Here is a 24,134-nt window from a genome sequence, read left to right as displayed (position 1 = left end):
GTTATTTAAAAGCATACCTTTAAATATTTTAGTGTTACAGATAGATAACAAAGTGCTTTCAAAAGTTATCTCCTGGCTCTCCAATGTTCAAGTCATACCCATGTCATCTGCTCAACTTGACCCCAGCTCAGGTCAGAAGACCTTTCAGGTATTACTCATCTCAATGGGAGTGGCTGACCATGCACTCCTAAAAGGAGAAAAAAAACATCTAGTCTTTGTTTTTAGAGGGAGGGTGGAGGTTTCGTTTGTGTATTTTTTTCAAAGTGTTCAAAAATCAAAATAAGTATTTCCTTTCTCCATCACCAGAAAGCAGAAGCATAGTAGTATTGTTTAGCATTGCCAAATATGATCTGTCCAAAGCTGGTATCTAATCTAGGTTCTGCCCCCAGAAAACCGCTCAGACTTTGAAGTTCCTATGCAAAGCGCCTGATCCCTAGAATACATTCTGTCCACAAGGGAGGTAGCTAAACCCTAGCTCAAGGCTGATTTCAACTCTACTCCTCTTCAGATCCTTCAAAACCCACTGCTGAGTCCTCTCACTGGACTCCATACCAGTCTATGTATATGGTTTTCATTGTGTATCCCTTTGGGGGGGAAGGGAGCATTAGACTTTCCAAATGTAAACAAAATACACGCAGAAATCAGCAACTTTCTGGAAAAGGAAAAACAAAACTAAAAAGAGGTCAATTTAGTTTGCAGAAAGATATAAAATAGTATGAATACAACAAAGGTAAATGTCACACCTTGGTCATGAATAAAGATTGTGAAGTCCTTAAATTTCAGCCTTTCAGGCTGAAATGAAAGCTTAGCACAATTGGAAATGAAAGCTTAGCACAATTTTTCCTTTTTAAAGGAGTAAACATTTCTTAAAAAACAAAACAAAAAAAAGTACAATGAATACTGTCTTGAGTTCCTTTATTCCTAGGGAAAATACAGAAAAATCTTTTCTTCAGCTAATGTGAAGCTTTTTAATGCATTTTATTCTTATGCCTTTTTATCTATATTATGTCTTTTTTATGGCTTACAATTCAGATAAAGGCCTTAGATGAAAAAATGGGACTAGTAACCAAATAGGTAAGTAATGAAAAAGTCTGTGAGTTGGTTCCTTGGTAGTGCATTTTGAAAGTTACCTTGATAGTAAAAGTAACACATATTTGCAGAATGTATGAAGATATGGTGCCCTTGTGCTAATGGGTAGATTTAGTTAAACTTCAAACACAAAGGGGTTTTGAAACAGCAGAATTCTCCATAAGAGGACTGTATATATTAGAAAGTAGTATTTTATTAACAGTTATTAGAATGCAATTGACCCTGTCATGTATGTTTATGAATTAAATTACAACTGAAGAACTGAGACCATAAAAATCTATTTGACCAACAGGAAAATATATCAAATTTAAATTATCTACTAAACTTCAGGTGATATACAATATGCTTACCTAAACAGCATTAGTTATAAGGACCAAATTCCTCACTATTATCTAGGGCAATGATGATAAACCTTTTAGAGCTTTCAATGAAAACAGCAGCCCACTGTGGTATGCATGTCATAGGTTAGCCACCACCAATCCAGGGTAACCTCAACCCAGTCAGGAAATTATTCTGGTATCATCTGTAAAATTCAGATATGGTCACTCTATCTAAAAAGAAAAATCACTTATCAGAAAAGTCAAACAGGGAACAGATAAAAATAAACCCTAAACTCAATCAGAGCTCCACATCCTAAAAAGTACAATGACATATGTGACCTAATAACAAAGAGTGTTACAATAATGGTGCCCCTAAACAACTTTTAGCTCTGGGGGGAGTTTATAAACACAAATTCAAGGGGCAATCTCAACAGTACTGTGGAAGATGGGTCTGATAAGTCCTGCTGCTGCAAGTATATAAACCAAATGGTATTCACAGAGTAAGTTAGTAACTTAAGGGCCACATAACACAGAGACTTCCAAAAACCTGAGTGCCTACATTATAATCGGCTCTGGTAACATCAAAAAGAGAAAACATGAGCACACCAGAGGCTTGCTTTCTCAATATCACAGATTTCATGACTGTAAAGGTGATGAGTACAGACTACCACCAGTCACAAGCAGGTGCAACAGTACAGCGGAAAGCACTCAGCTTTGAAGACTTCAGTCCCAAACAAGCTCCGCCACTCATAACTGTAGGACCTTAGACAAATAACCTATCTCTGTGAACCTCAACTATCTCATATGTAAAATACAACCATGTTTAGCACCTAATGGCATGATGAAGAATAAGCTATAGAAAGTGGGCAGTAATGTCCAGTACAACAGGGCAATGCTTCAGTAAATGTCTCCATTTACGGAATGAACTAGTGATGTGTGTTACCAGTGCTTTCAAATTGTCAACTATGCCAATAAAAGAATAGATTAAAAATAAACTATTAAAACTGCCATTCTCTCACAAATGTTTTAATGAGGTTCCAAATTACCTCATCAGCTCCCAGTGCCTATTTAACTTCACATGAGTAAAATATATTTATTTTCATTTTTGCCATTTTGAATCAAGGTCCAGCAAAGGAAATTTCAAGAATGGAATAGTAAATGGCACTTGGTACTGAGCTGTTCTCAATGCTGCCTCCTCAAAGATGTGAAACACAATAGGTAAGGCTTATTAGTGACAAGTAAAAGCAAAAACAATTTTTCCTAACACAACTGGTGACATGAACACCAATCAATTTTAAATCACAAGTGGAGTTGAAGACAACCTTTATTGGTAACTGTACAATATAATACCCCTAACAATTTGAGCTTAAAGTCTCTAAAAAAAAAAAAAAAATTCTATCATTGTTTTTGCAACACAAAGTACAGAACCCAGGGCCTTCACACTAGTACACATCCCTACCCTACCCACATCTTTTTTTAGGAGACGAAAGTCCTGCTCAGGCCCCTAAGTCTGCTGGGCTAGGGCTGAACTTGCATTCCTCCTACCTCTGCCAGAATGCTGGGATTACAGGTGTGTACCATCATGCCTGGCTGGCTACTTAGGTTTTTGTTAAGTACATTAAATATAAAAATCCTGACTGGACCCAAATAGTGTTCCAATCGTATTCTGAGGATTTTTAGCCCCTCGTGTACCATAATGAGAAGGGGAGGCACAACCATTTACAAATCAAAATAGCTACTTTGATCAGTATGTGTGAGCAGTATCTCATACAAATAAATCGCTTCTTTAAATAACATCTTACTCATCTTGAAATGGTTCAAAAACCACCAGATTTATCAATTTATCCATAGCTACATCTGTCCCAAAAATATTTATTTTAATCTATCAATGTAAGAGTTGGTTCCCAGGGGCTGGGGATTTAGCTCAGTGGCATAAGCGCCTACCTTGCAAGTGTGCAGTCATGAGTTCGATCCCTGGTACCGATAAAAACAAAAAGACAAAAATAAATAAAAAATAAAAAGTTGATTCACAATGGATCCAAGTATTTTTTTTTAAGTCTTTGAGAAAGAGGACCTTTGGATTTTGGGGGAACAAGTGTATAACTAACACTAATTTTAACATTTATGTGGATGAAACTGTATCATGTACACAGAGCAAAATCCTCAACAACCTTTTTGAGAAAAATGAAAATATAAAATATTAGAACAGTGCCAATGATACAATATATATCATATAATCAAGGACTAAACACCTGTAAAACTCAGTGGGAAGAATTCAAGAGCTTCAGCCCTATCTCCTGTAAAAGACAATTTATCAAAGATAAGTGAGATTAAAAGAAATAAACCTGATCTTATGAAATAAGTTCTTACTAACAATAATTTGGAATTGATTACTTTAATCCTCACAATAATCATGAGTTAAGAATAATTATTATCACCATTTTACAGATAAGAAAATAGAAACCAAAGAGGCAGTACACAGTACCCTAAGAAGTGTGCTACATTTCTATATAAATCAGGACTTGCATTCACACACGTGTCTACATAGCTTGTGCCCATAATCACAATACAATACTTCCTTAAAAGAACTTTACCAATTCGAATAGCAATACTGATAAAAGATCACTTAACATCATTCATGTTTAAAAATGTATTTGCTGAGAAAACACCCATAGTGGAATACAACAAATGTTAACAGACTGCCAACAGCACTTATGATAAAATCTAGTTGAAGTATTAACAAGTAATCACATGCAAATGAATACAAACATATGAAGAAAACAGATTAAAAAGTTAAGTTCCAGACACTGGCTTCCTAGTTAAGTAAACTAATTAACGATTCTTTGACAAGTCAACTATAAAACCAGAGCTTATCAAAGTTGACTTTATTTTCTCTATCAGTATTAATCCTTTCATCAGACAGTATAAAAAAAAAACTACATCTTTACATTTAGCCTAGTTACCACAAGCCATATGAATCTATGCAAACTAATTCTTACCTTCTAATTTCCACATCTTTATGAGATCAGGTTGAAGGGAATCAGCTGTATGATCTACAAATGCAAGAATTATTAACATTATGAACCACTGTTCTCACTTAATGAGGCACTGGTGACTGTCCTTTTTTTGAGAGTACAATTTGGCTCAGTCCCCTAGAACCTGATCTTCTCTCTCTTCCTCAAATCACTCACAGAAAAGTAATGCCATCTTTACTACTGCTCAGGCCATCATCATCAGATTATGCTTGCCTGCTGGCTCACCGTCTTTCTCAATCCACAGGCATACAACCCATTAGCAAAACCTGCTGGGTCTACCAACCACTAACACCCTGGCCCAAACCAAACTGCATCTCCATCTCATCTCATCCAGGTAACTGTCCTGGTCTCTTATGCTGTCTCGTGCCTCTGCCCTTGACCATTACAGGAAATTAATGCCTCTTTCAACACAAAGCCTCAAACAAGCCTCTGGATCTGACTGTTCTCTAAGCATGATATAATTCACCAGATTTCTGCTCCTGCTAGGTCTTTCCTCAAAACTAACCTCCCTGACCATTTCAATTCCTAACACTTTCTAACATACTAAACAATTTATTGGTGTTTGTGTCATTACCAAAATGTAAAAACTCCATAACAGAAATCCTGTTTTACACTGTTCATGGATATGGTTTGTCTAAATACCACCTCTCGCACATTGTAGACCCTCAAATGTTTGCTGAATACACTAATCAAATATTCATATCTACATTTCAATCAAGATTACTAAATTTCTGCTATCATGAACAACCACTGACCATCAAGTGTTTTATGATCAATGATGGTAGAGGTTCCAGGTTTTCCTGTTGCTTTCTCTCTGGATGCTTCCTGTCTGGTGGTCGTTTCCTCAAAAGGGCAGGTCAGTGTGCAGGCAGCACTTCAACTGAAATCAACAAGCAGAAAAGGACCAAACTTCCTGCTGATGGCCACTCATGAAGAATTTCTCTCTTCTCTCCGTTACACTTCAGCTCAATGCTCCAACAAAGCAAAGCTGAGCTACTCGTTGTACTATTTTTAGGGAGGAGTGTTGGAGATTGAACCCAGGGCCTCACACATGTCAGGCAACTGCTCCATCACTGAGTTACATATCCCCAGGTTCAAAAAGTTAAAACTAGTGTTTACCAAACTCCATGTGCCATGTACTATTTTTATACTACATGTGCAAGCTCCACCAATCCTCACCAAAAAGTCAAACCCGGCATATTTCCCAATTTACAGAAGAGGAAATCGAGGACACTTTAGTGGATCGCTATGAAAAATGTCTCGTCCCTTAAAAATTTTTCCGAAAGGTACACACAACCCAGACACTAGAAATAAACAAGAAAAAAAATTTGATATAGAAGAAATGCAGTAAATCACTTGCAATGATTACAACAGATGTTATCTCCACAAGACAGTCACATGTGCCTCTTAATGTGATGCTATCTCTAGAACTATTTAAAGTACCCTTGCAAAACAAAACCCAAACTTAACCAAATTTCTAACATCAGTTTACAGAAAAATCTGCACTAGGACACCATGTAAGACATCAGGAAGCGATTAAATAAATGCAGGTGGGGGAAGCAATTACAAAGTAAGAGATGTGAAACTTCAGTAAATATAACCCGTGGATCTTATCTGGATTCTGATTCACACACAACTGTGCAGAGACAATTAAAGGAATCTGAACATGGATAACAGATGCTAAGAAATTGTGAGTAGGTATCATAAAGGTGCTTTGTGTGGTTGTCTTTTAGATACTAAACTTTTTTAAGTGAAAAGTTTGCTTTAAAGTATTCCCAGCAATAACCAATATAGAATACTATAGATACTAAATCCAGAGGATGATTCTTGGGGGAAGAAAATACTCAATTTAAACTTTGTTGTTGTACACATCACTTATTACAAAAGGCATGGTTACAGTGGGGCGGTATGTGGTGGACACCATCAAACCCAATGACTGCCCAACATTCCCAACAAACCAATTTCCCTATGAATGCTTTTGCCAACTATTCAATCTCCTTTAATCATCAGAAAGCAATTACTGTATAGACAAATCCTAAATAAGGGATTCTGCAGGACATGAGGACTTCTTCAAAGTACCATTCTTTAATGGAAAAGGTTTTACAACTGTTGAGTGTAAACAAATAAATGCATGGTCATTTGAATGTTGTATCTTAGAAAACAAAACAAAATGAAGTTTCAAATGAATGGAGTATTTTGTAATACTTTTATATCAATGTCAACTCAGTAAAGGTTTGAAAAAGGTCTTTCTTCCAAAGGCTTATCAAGATGCCTGTAACTAAAATGGTACCCCAAAAAAGGCCCCATACAACAAAATGGTAACTTCTAACAATTAGTAACTTAGGCAAAAAATATGCAAGCATTACATGATCTGTTCAAGTAATACTTGGAAATTTTAAACAAAGTGAAGAAAATGTAAAATGTACTCCAGCAAAAAAGGGGGAGGGAAGTGCAGTGAAACTGGTAAAACGCAGATTAACTACTGAAGCTGGGTCCAACATGGACACTTGTTATCTACTCATTTTTATATATGCTTAAGTCTCACTTCTCACATCTATAAAATGGGGGAGGGGAATGTGCCTTAAGGCAACATTTAGACCAGATAAAAAGTCTCACTGGAAAAAAAATTAACCACCAAATAATTTGTATATCCTGCTAATTCTTCTGAGTAAAGCTTTCAAAGGACCTTAAAACAGTTCTCTGGACTGAGAATACTTCCTCCAGCCACTGCAGTACTCCAAGGTCTCCACCTATCTCCATTCTTCTGTCCCAGTAATCACTCCGTTTTCTGCCTTGCCTCAACACCATAACCAAAATGGAACTTGTCACTTTCTGTCCCTTTAAACCACTCTGGTTTTCTTCAGAGCATCTGCTGGTCTGTTACCAGAATGGATACACCAGGACCACTCCAGTTACCACTGTATTCCCCAAACACATTGTAGTGCCTCTGGCTGGTAGATACTCAAAACAGACGTGAACTGTTTTTCAGTTTAAAGGGACTTCAACTGTGCAATACACATAATATAAAATTTTTTATAAATGAAGTTATTGAAGGTAGGACCAACTCAATACTGTCTCAGAAACCTAGCTTAGTCATTTACACACCTTTTTAATTAGTTCATTCATAAAATGTCAATCATATGGGGCCAGGGATATAGCTCAGCAGCACAGCATCTGTCTGACAAATGTGAGGTTGTGAATTCAATTCCCTGTACCAAAAAAAGTCAATCATACATCCTTACTCTTTAAGAGGCTGAGATTCAAAACAGAGGGGAAAAAATACTATGTTACATACATATTTACATACGTACATAAAGACCCCGCTCAAATAATCAATCGTGGTTATTATTATCACTCATCTTTCCTCAAAAACTAACAATTCTAAGGATTATTAAAGGCAAAACATCCAAAAGATCAACTTCATGGTTCTCATGTGTTTATTTGCATCCTACTTGCATCCAACTTTATGTTCCTAGAAAAACTGTTCCTAGAATAGGTAGTTTTTCCTCATTTTCAACTTGACTGAGACAGAATATGTAAACACAAGAATCTTCTTACTAAACGTGATTCTAACACTACCAGGAAGCAAATCATAAACAGATCTTGAAAGTGGATACCTCCTCAGGAAGTTAATTTTGGTTGGAAATTTTTAAAACCTCATGTCCCCAAGACCTGGAGAACGTTAAGGTTTTTCAAAAAGTAAAAGGGGATTTGGGGATGGCAGTGTGAAATGTAGGTCCCATTTCTGTCTCAATTGTTATGTTCTGAAACTTTACTTTTTCTCTTTGAAATAAAATAGATTTGAAAAGAAGTTAGAGGGAGCAGGGGAGACAAATGAGACAACACTTGAACAGAATGTGGAAGGACTGGTAGAAAATATACCATGAACTGAATGTTAGAAAGTGAACGTACACCAGGGCATCATGTTGCAGACTATGAATCTAACTAAATTTTCCTCTTGTGTTTCAGACAGGACATTCTGAAAACTACAAGTAGTGTCTAATGACTCTATTCTAATCAGAAAATAAATCAAGAAATGAAAACTTGGCAAATTTTTTTTTTCACTTTCCCTTATACACAGATTGAATTTGCAAAAACTTACTTAGTCCACACATGAGAATGGAATTCCTGTGATGCCAATGGTCTGCTGGCAAGGGCTTTCTGTGAAGGAAACCTGGAATCTCAAGGTGTCAAAATCATATACAAGGGGTAATAAAATTATACAGTCAGGGGCTAGGGATTTAGCACAGCGGCATAAGCGCCTGCCTTGCAAGTGTGCAGTAGCGAGTTCAATCCCTGGTACCGATAAAAAAAAAAAATTATACAGTCAATGTTAAATTCAAAAATGTATTACAATAAAAGACAGACGGCCATTAACAACCGTCAAAATACCCCGCCCCCCGCCCACTTCAAATACATCCAGTCCTTCTTGCCACTTTCTGATGCAGTTCCACAAGTCCTCTCTCATATCTTTAAGGTGTGATCCAACATACAATGAAGGCTGCTGCATAGTGGCATCTAATGGAAAGGCAGGCCTGTAAAACATGACATCCTCATCTGCCTTACTCAGGAGACCCAGTACCATGACTTCTGGTTCTGCCCAAAGTCAAAACAACCACAAAAGATAAAATGTTTGAATAGATTCAGGATGTGAAGGCAGCCACAACAGTGTAACTAAAAACATTCAGGAAAGAGGACTTCCAGACTTGCCTCAGAAAGCACCAAGAACAATGGGTAAATGTCTGAAGTGAGGGAGTAGTCTAAGAATTAAAATGTTAATACACCTTTTATTGTAATAATTTTTAAAACTTTAACATTTACTATGTTTTCTGATCATACCTCATACTCCACATAAATGCTTTCTCTTGATTGCTGACAAAACCAAGGCAAAGGTGCACACCAACAAAAGAATGACAATCAAAATCTATGACCAGAGCATTCATTTAAAAAGGGCCACATGACTTAAAAAAGCAAGCAAAATTACATATACCTGACAGACAGCCTGTCCTCAAATATAGTTTTTCACTCACCAACATAAACTGAATCAAAACCAGTACTGGATAGATGGATGGTTTATACTCGTGATTCACAAACAGCGCATCTGAACACACACTAAAAACAGGACAGACAGTGGGGGTGGGGGCAGTAGCCGATCCCGCACCATTCCAACACAAGCAAGTGCAGCACTGCATTTTTCTTCACCACAATAAAAGTTTTCCAACTGGATCTCATCCACCGCAATCCAGCCGTTAACGGCTACATTACATTTCTTCCCCTCACAAAATCAAAGCGTTTCTAGCCAGGGTAGAAGTCAAGGAGAACATTTTAAAAGCTGAAGCCTAAATAAAAACGAATCCAGGAACTCTTGATTCTAGTGCACAAGTGGCTAAGTGTCAGCTGAGTTTATGTTTTCACTTGCAATTTTATTTTTAACCTCTTATCTATACCCATCTCTGCTGAGGTATTCCCAAAGTGGGTAGGATTCCCTTAACTAGGGCGCTGCAATCATAGTAAAAACAGTTGTAGTGGAAAAGAGAACAAAATAAGTCAACTGAAGAACTAGACCAAAAGGAATATTAAGAGAACAACCTGAATCTGGGTTTTAAATTTGTAATTTGGTTAGTGCAGGGAAGGAGAAAAAACAAAAAATAGAAACATTGATATAACTTTGTTTGTACTGTATACAAACAGGAAGCCTCGTTTAAAAAAAAAAAAAAAAAAAAAACACAATCCCCTTCTAGAAAGCTAAATTTTTTTTCAAGGGATCATGAATAATAAGCCACTATTTCTGCCTCTAACCAGAATTTCAGATTCCAAAATCCTTAATAAGTATATAAATCAAACATAACAATACATGCTTAAAGTAAGACATTTGCAGTGGATTATGAGTATCTAATTTCTGATGGCTTAAAACTGTTGTCTCATACTTCAGTCATGTGCAACCCAAGTCTGTATGTATACTTTAGTCTAAATGGACAAACATACTCCAACAATCCAAAACTAGAGATTGTTACTACTTTCAAGAATTGAAGCCAGACATGGTAGTACAAACCTGTAATCTCAGCACTCTGAGAAGCTGATACAGGAGGATCACAAATTCAAGTCAGCATGAGCAACTGAGTGACTTACTAAGACACTGTCATAAAATAAAATTAAATTTAAATTAAATAAATACTAGACTCACAGTGTGGCTCAGTGTAAGGTTCTGGGTTCTATCCCTAGCTGCCAAAAAACCTGCACATGCTGGTAATTTACTGGTGCTGTTAGTCTATCAACCAATAAGCCAGTGAGTGATTAAAGAGGTGGGTCTTGATGTAACTACAGTAAGAGTTTTAAGTCCATTTTGGTCCCTCATTTAACAGATGAGAAACTGAGGACCAAAATGGTTAGATGTTGATAGATAGATGCTAGGACTCAAAATCAGATTCATCTCCCTCTAGCTCTTTCTGGTCTTCCAATGCCAGTTCTGATTGTTCCACCGTAATACAACCAGCATCTTCACTTGTGATCTTATATTGTCCTATTCATTTGGGGGGAAAAAAAAAAACAGCACACACTGAACCGCAGTCTTCATCACCAAAATAATCATATTCAAACAAAAAAACCATACATACAAACCTTAAACATTTTACTCAGTTTTAACATACTCATGAACATTCATTTGCCAACCTTAACATAGGGGCCAAAGTCCTTAGAGAGGGGTATTGATGATCTGGAGTTTCCTGCAGACAGAAGCTCTTCTGCTTGATCAAAGTCATCTACAAAATCACTATCCACAATTTCTACTTTGAGCTTTGTGAAAAGTGGAAAGCTTTATATAAAAGACCCCCGTATGACAGTCTACATAAAGAATCCTGTACTGTTACTCTTCCTCATAAACTTTTAGTTATTTCAGCCAATATCAAATTTTACAGCCATTATTTTACCAACTCATCTTTTATCAGTTCTTTTCAAAGAATATAATTCAGTTTTCAGGGAAAATATATCTTTGCACTGATTTCATCAAGTCACATGATATTCAAGTTATAAAAACAGCATTATCACCAAAAACAAGACAAAACAAAAAACAATCTACCATACAACAGTCTTGCAAATCAACACTTCTGGGAAACATACAACTCATCTACTCCACAGAAAGTGCACTGACTTAAAAGCAACCTACCAACACAAGAGATCAACACACTAAACTGTAACAAAGAACTGTCACAGGGTTGCGTAGTAACCTTAAGACAGCCAAGTGAGCATCTACCACATACACAAAGCACAGAAGAGTTTTAGCCCTCTAGAATGTTAATCTAGCAAAGAAGCTAAGTAACAAATTAACTGTTAATACAAAGTAAAAACTATGTGAGCCCAAAAAAACCCACTATGTAATCAAAGTAAACATCAGACCCTATACTCGAAGTGAAGTATCTTATTTTAAGTCTAAGTAAGTTAAAATGAACTTGAGGCAGGTTTTCATGGAGCTGACGCAAGAAATCAACAAAGTAAAGGCAAATGACATATCCAGGTGCTGCAGCAGCTTTGTGTACTCAGCATATGTAATGGAGAAGATATAAATAATGAGATTTTAAAAAAAAATCGATTGAGCCAGGTATGGAGGCACACAACTGTAACTTGTTTCTCCTGTAATGCCCACTACTCAGGAGGTTGAGGCAGGAGGACTGCCAACTTCAAGGCCATTCTGCCTCAAAGTAAAATTGAAAAAGGCTGACGGAGAAGGGAGGCTGTCGTAGGTCAACTCCAGAGCACTTATCTAACATGTGCAAGGCTATGGGTTTCATTCCCAGAAGCAAAAAAAAAGGCTGAAGTCCTACCAGAGGCCTCATTCTGAATGGCTTTGAGAAAGAAGTGTGAAGTAATTTGGCAATAACAAGTTACTTAAGTAGGGAAATCTGAAAGCCCTTGCTACACGACACTATTATTTGCTTCTTAAAAACACATCTCGGTTTAATTATTTTGAAGTATTTCTGGCAAGTGCAAGGTTGTGAGTTCGATCCCCAGTACCAAAAAAAAAAAAATCAAGTATTTTAACGCCTGGCAAGCATAAGGTTGATTCTGAGTTCAACTTCTAGTCCAAAAAAAAGTATCTTGAGAATATGGAAGTAAGTGTATTTATGGGTTTTCACTGCCCTCCCTTTAGCAGTACATTAGAAAAGACCAGCCTAGAAAATGCAAGAACCTGAGACAGATGGGTACCTTAACTAAAACAGGTATGAAACTATGGAATTGAGGCTACAAGAATAAAAAGAAGTGTATTTATCCAGTCCCACCTGATACAAAAGATGCATTAAACAGAACTAAGCAAAGCACTAACAGAGGAAAGTTTTGGAGTAGATTACTATGTTTTGAACCATCTAGCAGGCTACCACTAGCACAGAAGACAGTGGGAAAAGCCAGTGGTCAGCTTATTAGAAAAATAGCAAATCATCCAGGAGATGGTCAAGTGCAATATACAGAGAACAAAAGGGAACAAAGAAGAAAAGTTAGAAAACAGCACCATGAAAACCAAAGAGAAATGCTAAATACTCTCAATCAGAGACCAGCAAATTTCTCCTGTAAAAGGTCAGATAATAAACACAAATGAACAGGGCTGTGCCCAATATGTCATACATGGATTACGCTATTTCAATTTTATATAATTTTCATATGAAAATTTTATATAATTTTCATAAAGCCATGAAATATAGTTTTGATTTTTTCCAATTATTTATCTGTAAAATCCTTTCTTGGCTCACAGGCCACAGAAATACAAGTGGTCCGGTCTGGCATGTGAGTGAGGTTTACCAAGCCAGAGACTTAACAATTAAGGTAAGAAGGTAAGAAGCAGACTAGAAAGAGTACTTACCATACTCTTATTCAACTGCTTAAGTCTGATTCCCTTAAGAGATACCTACATGTGTTGATAATACCTGTTGGTCTAAGAGTACTGCTTCTTAAAAGTATTAAAAGGAGATCCTTGTTATCTCAAACAGATAAACTTATGAGAATATCAGAAATGAATTGTAACAATAGTAAATCAGTGAAAAATATGATGGATTGCAACAATTATTATACATGAGTAATCACAGCACAATGTATCATTCCTTCTCTACCCTTCCTTCCTTCCTGATGTGAAGCCAAACTTCTATATTCTCATTTTGTATTAGATGAGTTATGCCTGTACTTCAAACATAACAATGGGACTAGATTTTAAGTTGTTTAAAAATTGAGCTCACTGCTTTTTGAAAATTTTAAGGTAATTTTATGATCAAAGAGACAATTCAATAAACTATGTATATAGTTAATACTGGACACACTCTTAAGATTTCAAAAACCTATCAACTCAATATTGAACAACAAATAAAAAAATATTAAGGCAGAATGTCAACATCTGACAAGCAGTCTCCATACATACAAACCATATGTGGTGAGGAAGGACTCCTTACCCCCAAGCCACTCCTTGTACCTTAGCTGTAGCTCAGGGGCAGGAACAGGCCTCCTTCTTCAATCACTTGCTGCGGCCATAAGCTGTAACCCAAGAAAACTTTAATACCAAATGAAAGTGTAACATTGCCCACAAAAGCTGGGTAACTATTTTACATGGTCTTGTTTCACACAGACAAAGCACAAAGACAACACTACAAAAGAGAGGAGGAGCTAAGGTGTTCAGGGAGGGCCTGAGACAGAAAACACTGACTTGGTCAGCTGACACCCATATACCTCCAAAAGGTATCTAAAAACAAACATTTTGTAGGCAGTACTTGCAGAATACCCTAAATTGCATCTAGAATAAACAAACTATGTATGGCCAGGTTTCCTAACCAAAAAAGCTTCAGTGAAGAGAAACACTTCACCTCCCAACCAAAAAACATACTGATTTCTACATTTTGAAAACTCAATTATCACTATACTTTTCTGTATCAAAATAAAACTAGGTAATAAGTTAAACTGCATCATAAAACTCTTTACAAACAACTTCAACTGGTTATATTAAACTGTACTATTTAATCTGCTTTTCAATGAAATTAAAGTACATACTAAACATAGAAACTGTTTTAACAAGAACTTACAATTTCCCAAGTAACTAGTTTTCTATTATAAAAACACAGAAGAGGATATATAAATGCTACTTTATTGCATCCATGTAGCATTAAGTTAGTTATTATTTAACCATTCTCATTTTAAAATTCTTGAGTGATGATCTCAGAAAAAAATATTTTCTCAGGCTTTTACATCAACTGTGATCATCTCATAAGCAAACACAGTAAGGCATGATAATTATCCTATACTATGTAATCAAAGAATATTTATGTGCTGTATGTATTTTCTCCTCAAAATTCTTCCTATATTCATTCCAGGTTTTCTAGGTTCTTCCATGGTGTGAAGTTATTGCTAGGTACTGGAAATCAGCTTTTACCTAAGTGAAATTAAATATCAATCTTGAAAATCTAATTACAAAGTGAAATCAGAGAATATCAGCCATTTTCCCAGACTCGCAGGAAGCAGCTCAGCAATCAGTATGAGAGAGCTCACCCACCTTCTCTCCTAGCCACCTCAAAGTTCCCAAGGCAGCGGGCCAGGTGGAGAGCACTCACCAACTCACAGGCAATCCTTTTCTTTTTCAGTTGTTAGAAAAGGTCTTCCTCTTACTGAGATGAGACTGGTAATATGAAGTCTTGGTCTTTGCAGCTATGTCTTTCCACATTACAGTCTTGGAATACTTTGTTTTCCAGTAGTGAATAAAACTCTTCTGATGCTATTTGATGTGGGGGCAATAGGATTTCAAAAATCTTTATTCTGCAAACTCATCTATAAATATGATCTACGCAAACATTTTTTCAAATGACTTGTCACCTTCAAAGCCCTGGTTTCACAATATCCATTACTTCACTGTGTCATTTTTGGAATGTACACTTTTACCTACTATTTATGTTAAAGTCAGAGTCGGAAGAATATAGAAATTACAACTTTTTTATACACACACAAAAAACACTCCATCTAAATGATACCTGCAAATAAAAGTTGTTTTGGGGTAGTCTAGTATCTATATCACAAATGCACAAATTAGCAAGTTGAATAAAAGCAGAGATTCATAACCAGTTCTCAATGAGAAAAGGATGACATTGAACTTGAGTGACTAAAATTTACATTAGAAAGTACTTTGGCTATCTACTACACCTTGGTATCTTTCCATGAGAACTCCCACAAGTGATTTTGCTATAGTGGAGATGTTGTCTTAACATGTATCTTTCTCTTTATGTAAAAATTCATTAAGCTCAATATTAAAGAGCACAAGCAGAGATCAATCAAAATAAAAATAATGGGGATACTTGGGGAGAATAAACATAGCCCCCCACCCCCAAAGAGTAGGAATGCTCTTCTGGCAGGCAAGAAACAGAACAGCTCTGGGAGTCTAAGAAAATGCTGGGCTACTGTCTCTTTATACCTGTTATAAAATTACCCATTTCCTCAATTCCAAGACACATACATGATTGGAGGAACAGTGAACGCTATCAAAGGGCCACAATGTTAAGCAAAATTTCCAAAATCTAAAAATGAAAGGTATGCAATTTAGAATTAAAGATTACAATAGCCTTCCTGCAGCCATAGCAACAACTGCCTCAGGTTGGAAATAGGTTTCCTCAGACCCTGCTAAATGAAGGTGGTCAAGCTAGTGTAGTGATAGTGTGAGCTAAACAAACCTAGTGTTAACTTTCATTCATACCCCCCAGTATTCATCCTAGTTAAAATACAATCTTCGTAAATAAAAAGCAATCAAATTGATCAACTGTACATCTCTGTGCTTGTTTCACATCTCCAACCAATTCAGAGATAAGTTTTTGAACAAAAAACATGACAAGTCTATTTGGGTCAAGGATCCCAAAACAATTTCAACACTTTTTTTTTTTTTTAATCTACTGCCACAGGTGCCTCCTCCTCCTGCCTTCTGGTAGTTTTTGATTATCTATAGTTTTTTTTTTTTTTTTTTTTGCCCTCTGTCCTAAGGCAAGAATTTCAAGGAAGGTATTCATCATTGTACCCAAAGGAAACTTAGCTTATCTGAAAGAGAATAAAATTGCATGCTCCTTGAAGATTGAATTGTGGGGTGTTACAGCATACAAACAATAACACCAGCAGCACGGTAAAACAAGTACATTTAATCAATATACTTGCAGCCTTGTCAATCAGAGCAGTCTTCATTTCAAAGGTTTATGGAATGAACAAGTATGTCTACACACTGCCTCTTCAGTGATCGCCTGCTACCTTCCTAAGACAAGGAAGGTAAACAACAGGAATTTCAGCAATTTCTGACATTTCCCTGGTTCCGTAACATTACCTAAAAAGCAGTTAAAGGGAAGGCTCCAGCAAGCTACACTTAATTAAAAATGTTTCTATTCTAACTTGCTTTCCTCCCCCATTGTTCCCATCCTTTTTAAGCACTAAATCCTACATAGTAGGGGGAGGGAGGCCAAGAAAGAGAGCCATCAAGAGGGTAAACAATACAATATTCTCTCAAACGCCGGGAGAGCAAGCTTGGGGACACAAAGGCATGCTTGACCAGCCTTCTCCGGACCTGATCAAATACTCCTGGTGTCTCTTCCCAGCTGAGCCTGTCGAAAGCCCACAATCTCCTCCTGCTCCAAGACTGCTCGTTTTTCCGTAAAAGCTTAGAACCATGGTCCCAGGCTTAAGTTCAAACAAACTTACGTTACTCTTAGAAAATAAACCAAAACCTGATTCAAACATAAAATGTGAAACATCCCTAGCGCTGTAGGGAAAAAAAAAAGCGACGTTTCCAAAGTTCAGATCAGGGACGACGATTACCATTTTATTGTAGCGGTAGGCTTGGAGGGAGAGAAGCATAAACCACACTCTACGTTACCGAATTCTCGGAAGAATGGGGATTTCGGCGACGACTTGAGGAGTGCCTGACCAGAACAGAGGATGAAGAGCTGCCTCCAGCCGCCGACCCCTGTCCTCCGCCGCGCCATCACCTGAAGTGAACGGGCTGCAGGTTCGCTTACCATCCCTCCAAATGTGAAAGCCCCTACCTCAAGATCAATCAAAAGCTGGGGGAGAAAAGTCTTCGCAAGGAGCAAGCAAGGCCACAACTTGGATGAATGAAACCGGGCTAAGGGCACCGGGAGCAGGATTTTCGCTAAAGTCAGAAAAAGAGAAGTCAAAGATTTTTTTTTTTTTTTAACGTGAGAGCGGTTACAGGCGAGTGGGGTGGATAACGGGCACAAACACGCTTTGGATGAAGGTTTTATTGAGCGCGGAGGTTCAGGGACGGCCGGCAGGCGGGCGATGCGGCAGGCAGGCGGGACGGAGCGGGCGGCGGGACCGACGACGAGCAGCTTCACGACGGGCGGGGCGGGCCGGGGCCGAGGCCGGGCGCTCGCGCGTGTCCTCCCGCGGGCCTTCCACTGGACTCCGCGGGCCGGGGCTGGTGCCGGTGGCCGCCCCGCCCCCCGCCCGCCCGCGAGGCACACCCTCCGCGGTCGCGCACACGCGCAGGCACACCCCCGCCTCCCGCGCGCACGCGGCCAGGCCGAGCGGGCCGGCCCACGCGCGCCCCTCCACCCGCCCGCCCACCCACCTACCCGCGGCCCTGGGCCCCTCCGAGCCGTGCCCGGGCGCGCGGGGAACGGCGGCCTAGCGGCGGCGGGGACACCCGCGCAGGAAGACGGGCTCTGAGGGAAGGTCACTCACCCGCTGCATGGCTTTCAGAATCAAAGCCAGCTCGTAGCGGGGCATTTCCGAACGCTCGGCGCGCGGAGCTCCACACGGAGCGAGCGTAGTCCCGGGACGCGGAGGGGCGGGGACCGGGAGGGCACCGGGCGGGGACGTGCGGGCCGACAACTGGGCCGAAAGGCTCCGGGGCGGCGAAAGCACACTCCGGCTGTGAGAGCCCGGGCTTTAAGGCTCGGCAGCTGCGCACACGGCGCGGCCCGCCTCCCTGGCGCGCCACGCCCCCTCCCGCGGATCCCGCGGGGCCCTTGCGGCCCCCACCCACCGCACCGCGGCTCTCCGCGCCCACCTCACCGGGACCCTCGTGCTGTTAGCGGCGACGATGCGGACCCAACCCCTAGAGGCTCACAGAGGCCTCCCCCAGCGCGCCCTCGGCCCGCCCCGTCCCCGAGGCCCCGCCCCCTCGCCGCGCCCTCTACCTACTGCTCTGGAACCGAGTGGAACTTTCCATTCCTTCGGCTCCTGGGCGGGGGAGCTTGTGCGCGTGCGCCAGGCTGCGGGTCTCGTCCTTGCGCGCGCCCCTGGCCCGCCACGCTTCTGAGGGGATCTCCCCCGGGAGAGCGGGTCTTGGCTCTGGACTGCACTCTCCAGGCCGCCTGCGGGGCTTCCGAGGCATGCCGCTTGGAGGGAGTCGGGGGCCCGCCACTCTCCTTCCGCAGCCGGTGGACTAGTGGAGATCATGGTCTGGCGGCACTGGCCCGCGGACCCCCTGCAGCGCGCGGTTGCAGTCCAGCCCCGTCTCGGGGCCGCTGCGTGACCTTGGGCGAGCAGCTTCTGCGGAAAGCGGGCAGGCACAAAAACCGCGGAGAACGCGCCTGGTGCAGACCTAGTGGGGGCGACGCGTGCGTTTGTTGTGCGCTCCTGGCCTGCCCCACGTGTTGTTGCGGCGGGAAGGCCAATACTTTGACTCTCCAGTATTCCTCAGATGTTTCCTCGGCCCATTGAAGGATAGGCTGAATTTAGCTACGGTCTCAGATTGAGAGCACGCCCCGGAGTAGACACAGGGGTCGGGAGGCTGGGCACTATCTGCAGTCCTCAAACCCTGGGAGGAGCAGGCAAGGTTCACCTCTGCCTGGAGCCATCGGTTGTGCTAAATGCCATTTTCATCACCTCCTCCCCTTTGCAAGATTGAGTGCCCTAGAACTGCCATCTCTGCCCCTTCCTTGTTCCATTAAAGGGGTCTGTAAGCAAAATACTTGTCAATCTTGAAGTGCTTTAATGATAATTGGTAAAACGTATTGAGCACTTCTCTGTGCCAGGCATGGGCCTAAGGCTGTTCTGTGTATCTCTAAATTCTCATAATAGCCCTGGGAAGCAAGGACTATTAACCCCATTTTAGGTATTCGGAAACACAGACACACAGATAACTAGTCCAAGGTCACACACATAGCAAAACTCACCCAGACTGTCCGAAGGTTGTGCCTGTACTTAGGTGGACACTACACTTTTGAGTTCCCAGACCAGTGATGGCGAAGCTTTTGGAGACCAAGTGCCAAACTGCAACTCAAAACCCACTTACTGCATAATGCCACTCTTCACTTTGACCTGAATACTGAGGTTTTGGTTTAAAAAAAAAAATTACACATTAATGACTTTTGTCTTAAAAATGCAGTAACACACGTGCCATAGATTCGCCACCACTGTGACCTAGACAGAGGTACTGGTGTAACTCAGCGGATTAACCATGTATTCCGAGTAAACCACAAATAGAGAATACTTTTGTCACCTTACCCAGAGGCCCTACCTTAATTTTAAATCTTCTTTCTCTATATTCCACAAAAGATGGGGAGCGTCATTAGAAAATAAGCTTTTCTGTGATTATCTGGATTTTAACATTTTCTGTTTTTAGACTTCGCAGCAACTCGTGCAGGTAGCAAATCCAAATTAATTAGTGTCAACTACCTTCACCTTTGTTAAAAGTAGCCTACTATAAAGAAGTGAGCCACAGATTTTCCTAGGATGGTCCCCATTTCAACTGTCCTTCCTATCGTCAATTACATGGCCCACTTTGGGAATAAGAAAATGAGAACTCAGCACTTGTATGCCAGGCCAAAGACTAAAGCTCCAGACTTCAACTTGGAGCACTTCCTCTTGGAAGCTCCACAATTTTTCCTAATACCCAGGGATGAGTGAAGATCTATCTGGCTTCTTCCTCTACCCCTCCCTCTAACTTAACAAGCAGCATAAGGGAAATAGCCTGATTGCATAAACCTCACTGGGGAGTCAGCACCCCAACCCCTCCCAAGCTACTGGCCACCCACAGACTCATTCCATTTCTTAAAAGAAAAAAGTAGACAGCTACCCTGACTTTTTTTTCCCTTCAATCTTTTTTTAATAAATTGTTGCTGGTGGCTTTTTTTTTTTTTTTAGCATAAACGCTGGTGCTTCATTACAAGATTTTTTCCTTACAAATCATGAAACATGCTGCTGCAAATGTAATGTCTTCCAATTGAAACTACAAACTTAACCAAAATAATTTTAACTTTATATAGCAGCATATAGAATTATAAAGCATTGCAGTATCAGTTTTTAAAGTGACTGCTTGTTAGGATCGCCAAAACATTTACTAAGATGGGTGTTCAAGATTTGATTAATCAGAAGTTTTGATTAATTTTTAAACAAGTTCTTCAGGGTGAGGGGATAGGCAAAAACAATAAAAGAAGTTGGAATCCTTGTGTATTAAAACAAAAAAACTTTAGAATATGCCCCAGGTGGGTTTAAGCACTGTACCTCCTTAGTTCCTATTTCTGAATAATGAGACTTGACCTTGAGCACACCATCGTTAATTCTTGAATGTAGCTGTTGTTTTTTATGACCAGATCTAACATTTTGAATATGCACTATAAGCCAGGACCCTTTGCAGGTGTATTGCATGTATTAACATTCACTTCTCACCACAAAGATGGATACTATCATTCCTCTCATTTTACACACAAGGAACATGAGACTTCATAACTTGCCCCAAATCATAGAGAACTCAGATCTGCATACCACCCATCTCACTGTTTACTTGCCAAACCCCATACCATATCTCTCAGTGTTTCCTGGCCAAAGCAAACCAAGCCACCACCCGTCATCTACAGACTATTATTGACCCCTTACTTTCCAGTGTCACACATGTGACAGGTGACTACAGTCTCCCACTTCTAGAATCCCTATCCGTGATCCCCTCTAACCCTAACCTCCCCTTTCAATCATATATAAATCTCCTAACCCTGTTACACTCTTAATTTGTCTTTTTTAACCACTTTCTCCAGCAGTGTCTAACCCCACTGGCTCTCCTCCAACCCATGTGGTCTGTGCTGCTCTGTGCCATCACCCCTGAACTGTTACCAGGCGGGTCCCACCGCCTGGTTGTCTTGAGGGTCTTTTCTTTGCTGTCCAGGACCCTGCACTTTGGAGTTTTTCTTCCCTTGTTGGTCCCCTTCACTGGCTCCTCTCCCTACTGTAACTGTTTTCCAAAGCAAGAAAATAGCCCAACAGCAAGGATTTAAGGGAGAACTGACACATAGTCTGAGTTCCTGTCATTCAAATGCATTTTCTTTTAGGCCTAAAGAACTTTCCTGCCCGGACCAGTCTACCTTAACAGTGGGCAGTGAAAAGTGAATAAAATGAATGCTCTCTCTGCCTGTTGATAAGAAATCTGATAAGAAAACAAAGTCAATAATTCATCCCAGGTCATATATACCTGTACTGGCAATACACACCCACACACACACACCCACACACACACACACACACAGACACACACACAGACGTACCCCTTTACCTTTTTTTACTAGGTTCTTTTTCTCAGTGTTCTTTACTAAGATGCTAGGTTTACTGTTCCTAATGAATTAATTCCCAAGAGGCATGATCTTCCTGCATCCTAAAAGCTCAGTTCTAAATATCACTGGGACGAAGTAAGATAAACTCACATCATTCAGCTTTTGTAGCCTGGTGTCTCTAAATACACACCTCAGAAAGTGGGAAAAAGAATGTTTTCAGTTAATGGAGAAAATGATCCCGAAGTAGAGCCAAATCGTATTTTAAGCTGCTAATCATCCCTCTCACCTGCCAGTCATCTCCCTGATGAAAAGGAGTCTCCATTTGCGACAAAGTGCACACCACCACACATCTCACTTCCCCTCACTTGGACCACTGGACTTGCCCTCACTTAGACCAGGGCTGAATCTCCCAGGATCTGTGTGTATAAAGCCCCTGTCTGGCTGCTCAGTGTGGACCTGTGTTTTTTAGTGCATGGCCCACCTGAAGTCACAACATTGCAAACTTACTTTAACTGTTTACTCATGAGCCCATAGTTATTCCCAGACCCCACACACCCCTTTTACCCCTTTGCCCACCCTTTGGGCCATATCCGCTTGCCTTTGCTTCTTTTTTTCTACTCAGTAAGCCTCTAGATATTACCTAGTTTTAGCTATCTAATTCAACTTGCATGTGTGTTCTTATGCGTTCCTCTGCAGAATGAAATAATTTGTGCCACATTTCATCTTAGGGCAGACATTTGAGGAGCTCTTTGAACATCTTCTCTCTTTTAATCCAGCAATATCCAAATTGTTTTTTGAAATCTTGATCAAGTAAGTTTGGTCGAGAGGTGAGGAAGAAAAAAATGGCAGGCAAAGGTTTCCAAAAAGTAATTTTTCTTTTCTTTCACTCTGTCTCATCCTCCCCTGTGTTAAAAAGAAAAGAAAAGAAAAGAAAAAGTTATATATTTTGCAAGCTATTCTTAGCCACTATCATTTTCAGGGAAGAGATTATATATATATATATATGTATATATATATATACATATATATATATGTATATATACATACATATATATATACATATGTATATATGTATATATATGTGTATATATATACGTATATATATATGTGTATATATATATATATATATATATATATGAGAGAGAGAGAGAGAAAAAGAGAGGTATTTTTTAATCTCTGACTTTAAAAGACAAAATACTTCCTGCATTCCCTCTTGCTGAGTTAGTTTTTCTTCTAAAAGTGTTGTAAAGTGTCCCCCAACAGCCTGTAGCTGAACCCACAAGGGTTCTTGATGTTAAATGTCAATAATGTTGGAGGTAAGAAGCAGCTTTATGTTTTTCCTGGATCAGTGTAAAAAGCCCAGAAGAACGCAGCCGAAGCGGTTTGGATTTTGTAAAAGGAACAAAGGCCACTAGGGAGAGGGTTACAGGCAGATGAAACAGCTTTGGCCAGGGTCTCCAGGGGGCGGAGCTTCCTGGGCCACCAGCTACACAAAGGCCCTCGGGAGGACCCGGGAAAATAAACCAAGAGGCGACAGGGGTGAGGGACAGAGGTGTGTGCAGGCCTAGCTAGCTGCCTCTTACCGAGGAGTTTTAGGGCTGGAGAAGAGAAGGCAGAAGGGCACATGGATGAAAGGCTCTTAGAGGGGCACGCGGGACGCAGATGGCAGTTCAGAGCGTGCGGTGCAGGCAGGCCAAAGACTGGTGAGTGGTGGTGAGGCTGAAGGAAGGCAGATCAATAGACAGAATCTGTGTTGGCAACTGATTGGAAGTTTGAGGGACGGAGGGGCAGCTAGCTTCCTGGCAAGTGGCAACTGCAGTCTTGAGTTCTTTTTCAAGAAACATTCCGCACCAACTTTCCTCGGTTCTGGCCCTAAAACTCCTTCTGATATTTCCTTAGCTCTTAAGTAAACCAAAGGCTCACATTACAATTCATTAATTGCCCAGATGGTTATCTTCATAAATCTTCATAGCAAGACTATAATTTTCGATGCACAGAAATGATGTCTTTTATTGCTCTAAATATTGCCTCCTTGAGGCTTTAACCAAGACAAGGAAAGGGTTAGTCCCACAGCCTGCAGTGGGTGCGGATCTCAAATGCCACCTACGAATGTTGGGAATGTTGGCGGATGGGTGTCATGACCACCAGTCAACACTTCCTTGTGAGGAGATCAATGTACAAGAATCCTC

The 24,134-nt window shown here is 40.2% G+C and overlaps 2 protein-coding genes across 3 annotated transcripts in view; both read right to left on the bottom strand.

The window, feature by feature from the left end:
- Slc5a3 (solute carrier family 5 member 3) overlaps nt 1-18,716 on the bottom strand; it is a 31,731-nt gene extending 13,015 nt beyond the window's left edge. Inside the window, exon 1 of one of the 2 annotated variants that reach the window (XM_063224446.1) lies at nt 18,602-18,716. The gene's annotated coding sequence lies outside the window, so the exon portion shown is untranslated. Of the gene's footprint in view, nt 1-18,139; nt 18,308-18,601 lie in introns of those variants that run through there. The other variant, XM_063224445.1, reaches the window with a different exon arrangement.
- Nucleotides 1-22,267, bottom strand: part of Mrps6 (mitochondrial ribosomal protein S6) — a 70,191-nt gene extending 47,924 nt beyond the window's left edge. Inside the window, exons 1-4 of the mRNA XM_063225273.1 lie at nt 22,232-22,267; nt 18,692-18,952; nt 18,473-18,597; nt 18,140-18,329 (exon numbers count right to left, since the gene is read on the bottom strand). Coding sequence (XP_063081343.1) covers nt 18,140-18,329; nt 18,473-18,597; nt 18,692-18,952; nt 22,232-22,267 — 612 coding nt within the window. The remainder of the gene's footprint in view (nt 1-18,139; nt 18,330-18,472; nt 18,598-18,691; nt 18,953-22,231) is intronic.
- Between the last annotated feature and the right edge of the window lie 1,867 nt (nt 22,268-24,134).

This window comes from Cavia porcellus, unplaced genomic scaffold (genome assembly GCF_034190915.1).
Source record: "Cavia porcellus strain 051 isolate PalLab524CR breed Dunkin Hartley unplaced genomic scaffold, mCavPor4.1 scaffold_15, whole genome shotgun sequence".
Lineage (NCBI taxonomy): Eukaryota > Metazoa > Chordata > Mammalia > Rodentia > Caviidae > Cavia > Cavia porcellus.
This window is presented reverse-complemented; position numbering and strand designations above follow the sequence as displayed.